A 4,586-nucleotide genomic window follows, 5' to 3' on the forward strand; every position below is an offset into this window, starting at 1 on the left:
GAGCGCTGAGTGTGTTCCTTCAGCTTGTGTGTGTGCTTGTTCCGTGTTCTACAGAGCGGCTAGTGTGTTACTTCAGCTTGTGCCATGTTCTCCAGAGCAGCGAGTGTGTTCCTTCAGCTTGTGTGTGTGCTTGTTCTGTGTTCTACAGAGCGGCTAGTGTGTTCCTTCAGCTTGTGTGTGTGCTTGTTCCGTGTTCTACAGAGCGGCTAGTGTGTTACTTCAGCTTGTGCCATGTTCTCCAGAGCAGCGAGTGTGTTCCTTCAGCTTGTGTGTGTGCTTGTTCTGTGTTCTACAGAGCGGCTAGTGTGTTCCTTCAGCTTGTGTGTGTGCTTGTTCCGTGTTCTACAGAGCGGCTAGTGTGTTCCTTCAGCTTGTGCCATGTTCTCCAGAGCGGCGAGTGTGTTCCGTCAGCTTGTGTGTGTGCTTGTTCCGTGTTCTACAGAGCAGCTAGTGTGTTCCTTCATCTTGTGCCATGTTCTCCAGAGTGGCTAGTGTGTTCCTTCAGCTTGTGTGTGTGCTTGTTCCATGTTCTCCAGAGCGGCTAGTGTGTTCCTTCAGCTTGTGTGTGTGCTTGTGCCATGTTCTCCAGAGCGGCTAGTGTGTTCCTTCAGCTTGTGCCATGTTCTCCAGAGCGGCGAGTGTGTTCCTTCAGCTTGTGCCATGTTCTCCAGAGCGGCGAGTGTGTTCCTTCAGCTTGTGTGTGTGCTTGTTTGTCCTCAGGGCTCTGGGCGCGGGACAGCTGGCTGTCATGTCTGCTCCTGCACGCCTCGCTGCTCCCGCTGCTGTCCACGGCCGAGAGGACCTGCCCCGGCACCTGCCGCTGCGAGGGGAAGATCGTCTACTGCGAGTCGGGCGAGTTCGACGGGGTCCCCGGCAACATCTCGGCCGGGTGCCAGGGCCTCTCCCTGCGCTACAACAGCTTCCTGAGTCTGCTGCCCTACCAGTTCGCGCACCTGAACCAGCTGGTGTGGCTCTACCTGGACCACAACTCCATCGGCGCCGTCGACGGACAGGCCTTCCAGGGGCTGCGGCGGCTCAAGGAGCTCATCCTGTCCTCCAACAGCATCGCCCACGTGCAGAACGGCACCTTCTATAACGTGCCCAACCTGAGGAACCTGGACCTCTCCTACAACAAGCTGCAGGCCCTCCTGCCGGGATACTTCCAGGGCTTGCGGAAGCTCCAGAGCTTGCACCTGCGCTCCAACAGCCTCACCACCATCACGCTGCGCACGTTCCTGGAGTGCCGGAGCCTGGAGTTCCTGGACCTGGGATACAACCGCTTGCGCTCGCTCTCGCGGACCACTTTCATTGGCCTGCTGAGGCTGGCGGAGCTGCACCTGGAGCACAACCAGTTCTCCAGGATTAACTTCTTCCTGTTCCCGCGCCTGCTCAACCTGCAGGCGCTCTACCTGCAGTGGAACCGGATCCGCTCCGTGGTCCAGGGCTCGGCGTGGACCTGGTACACCCTGCAGAAGCTGGACCTGTCGGGGAACGAGATCCAGACGCTGGATCCGGAGGTGTTCCGCTGCCTCCCGAACTTGGAGGTGCTCAACCTGGAGTCCAACAAGCTCAGCAACGTGTCCCAGGAGGTGACGCTAGCCTGGATCTCCGTCACCACCATTAATTTAGCCGGCAACGTCTGGGACTGCAGTGTCAGCATCTGCCCCCTGGTGGCCTGGATGAGGAATTACAGGGGCACCAGAGACGCCACCATCATATGCAGCAGTCCCAAGGCCCTCCAGGGAGAGAGGGTCATGGATGCTGTGAGGAACAACACTATCTGTGAGGAGATCGTCACGGAGATGCCAACCCCCCCTGCCCCCGTGGTAACCACCCCCGCCCCCCCTCCCTCCACCACCCTGAGAACCACCACAAACCTCCCCCAAACCCCTCCGATCCAGCGCCTGGCCCCCCCAGTGGTGGTTCCTGTCTGGCCCGACCAGCGGCCCGCGCTGCCCCCCACCACCACCACCACCACCGCTGCCCCGAGCGCCCCCCCGTTCACGGCGGAGCCCGACTTTGAGCACATGACGTTCCACAAGGTGTTGGCGGGCAGCGTGGCGCTCTTCCTGTCCCTGGCGCTGATCCTGCTGGTGGCGTACGTGTCGTGGCGACGCTACCCGGGCAGCATGCGGCAGCTGCAGCAGCAGCATTCCATCTCCATGCGGCAGCGCAAGCGGCGGAGGAAGACGCGCGGCGGTGGAGCGGCTCCACCCGAGCACAGCATCAGCTCGCAGCTGCAGGAGTACTACCTGAGCTACGACCAGGCCAACGCAGAGACCATGGACGCGCTCGTCAACGGGGCCTGCACCTGCACCATCTCGGGCTCCCGCGAGTGTGAGGTATGACCCCCGACCCCAACAGACACAACCCCCCCACCCCCCACCCCCAGGGCAGCGGGACTACTCCTGCACCCCCAAAAGCACTCGCACCCCTTAATCTCCCCCCCCATGCTCATCTGTCCGTGAGCTCACTTACGGTGGTTTACACAGTGCCATTGGCCATCCGGACCAGCTCAAAGGTTATACCCAAACACACACACACACACACACACACACACACACACACACATGTGAACTCCAGACAGGCACACACACACACACAGGAGCCAAGCTTCTGTCCAATCAGAAGCGAATGTTCACAGCAGTCAGAGGACCTGTAGTCACTACAGATTTTGTTTTTTTGTCATTTTTCTAAAATGAAGGATTTGAGTCAAAACACAAAACTATTTCAATGTGACGTGCTCATTGTGTACTCTAATTACATCCATATATGAATGTGATGTAATCATTCTGTTGAATACTGTGAGAAGTTAATGAAATGCTATTGTTCATTCTGATGTTCAACTTGTCTCTCATACAGTATGTGGTGTGTTATTATTTTCCGTGCATGATTGTTCTGTTCATTACCAATGTGTGGTGCAGTACAGCAACTCCCTCCTGCTCTCTGGAGTCACGCCGACATCCTTCACCCGTTCTGCTCACATGGGGCCTTTCTCATTCCTCTTGCCATCTATCCTCCCTTCCTTCCTCGGTCCTCGTTCCCACTGATCTACATATAAACTGGTGGGGCAGCAACAATGGGTTAGTCTATCCAGTGTTCCTTATAGATCAGTGGAAACGAGCCGGAGGACCAAGGAAGGAAGGAAGGGAGGATAGATCAAAAGACGAATGAGAAGGGCCCATGGTTGTCTCATTTCATGGAGGTGTTTGGCCCCAGTGCCAATGTACTTGACTCTCAAACATGTTCTTGTGCTCCATTCATGTTAATTGTGTGTATGGATGTGTTTTTGTACGGAATCATGTTTTTGTTTACAGTCATGACAGAAAAAAAAATATATATTGTCTTTTTTTATGTGAAATGATGTATATAGTTGCACAAGTTAATAAACTATCACAAGGTCTTGTACATCTGTAGTGGAGGTCCATGTTAGATTCCATGCCCATCAGCTATCTTATGAAACAACACAGATCTTCTGTATAAAACAACACAGACAGTGTGTGTGCATGTGTGTGTTTGTGTGTGTTTGTGTGTGTTGGTGTATGTGACAGGCAGACAGGGTGTTTCATGATGTAACACTGACTCTGGAGTACATTCTTCTGGTGACGGGGTTGGTCTCACACACACACACACACACACACACACACACTCACACACATATACAGTACTGTACTGTACATGCACACAACCATTCTTCTGGTGATGAGGTTGGTCACACACAGTATACTCACACATCCACACAACCACTCTTCTGGTACGCACGCACACACACACACACACACACACACACACACACACACACACACACACACACACAGACACACAACCACTCTTCTGGTGACAGGGTTGGTTATACTCACACACCCACACAACCACTCTTCTGGTGAAGGGGTCGATATCTCTCACACACACACACACACACACACACAGCCACTCTTCTGGCAAACGTGTTGCCCATTCTGTGTGTTTTTTGTAAAAGCTTCATCATGGAGAAATTGTGTTATTGGGGCTGAGACATGACATAAAAAAGCCCTTTTATATAGAACATGCTGATGTCATTAGTGGATGGGCTCTTTATATGTTTCCATATGTTCGGTATGTAAGGCTAGCTGGTTCAGGGCAGCTCCATGCGCCTGGTATTTAGGCCTATCAGCATAGAATGTTCTTTCTCTTTCCAACTCAAGGCTGCTGCTAGGAGGTGTTGGCAGTCGTCATGGTGATTTTGATTGGTGTGTTTTTTTATATGTAACAGGAGACTGTAAGCTACTGTATGAGCTGAGGCTTTATCAAAGATCCCTCATTATTGACAAGATAAAGCTACGTAATGCATCTCTATGGAAGATCCCTCACTACTGACAAGATAAAGCTACATAATGCATCTCTATGGAAGATCCCTCATTACTGACAAGATAGAGCAACATAATGCATCTCTATGGAAGATTCCTCATTACTGACAAGATAGAGCAACATAATGCATCTCTATGGAAGATCCCTCATTACTGACAAGATAAAGCAACATAATGCATCTCTATGGAAGATCCCTCATTACTGACAAGATAGAGCAACATAATGCATCTCTATGGAAG

The 4,586-nt window shown here is 52.6% G+C and overlaps 1 protein-coding gene across 1 annotated transcript in view; it reads left to right on the forward strand.

Moving 5' to 3' along the window:
- lrrtm4l2 (leucine rich repeat transmembrane neuronal 4 like 2) overlaps positions 1 to 2,348 on the forward strand; it is a 75,194-nt gene extending 72,846 nt beyond the window's left edge. The window contains exon 4 of the mRNA XM_062543824.1: positions 721 to 2,348. Coding sequence (XP_062399808.1) covers positions 721 to 2,348 — 1,628 coding nt within the window. The remainder of the gene's footprint in view (positions 1 to 720) is intronic.
- Positions 2,349 to 4,586: the final 2,238 nt, after the last annotated feature.

Source organism: Sardina pilchardus, chromosome 8, assembly GCF_963854185.1.
Source record: "Sardina pilchardus chromosome 8, fSarPil1.1, whole genome shotgun sequence".
NCBI classification, from domain to species: Eukaryota; Metazoa; Chordata; class Actinopteri; order Clupeiformes; family Clupeidae; genus Sardina; species Sardina pilchardus.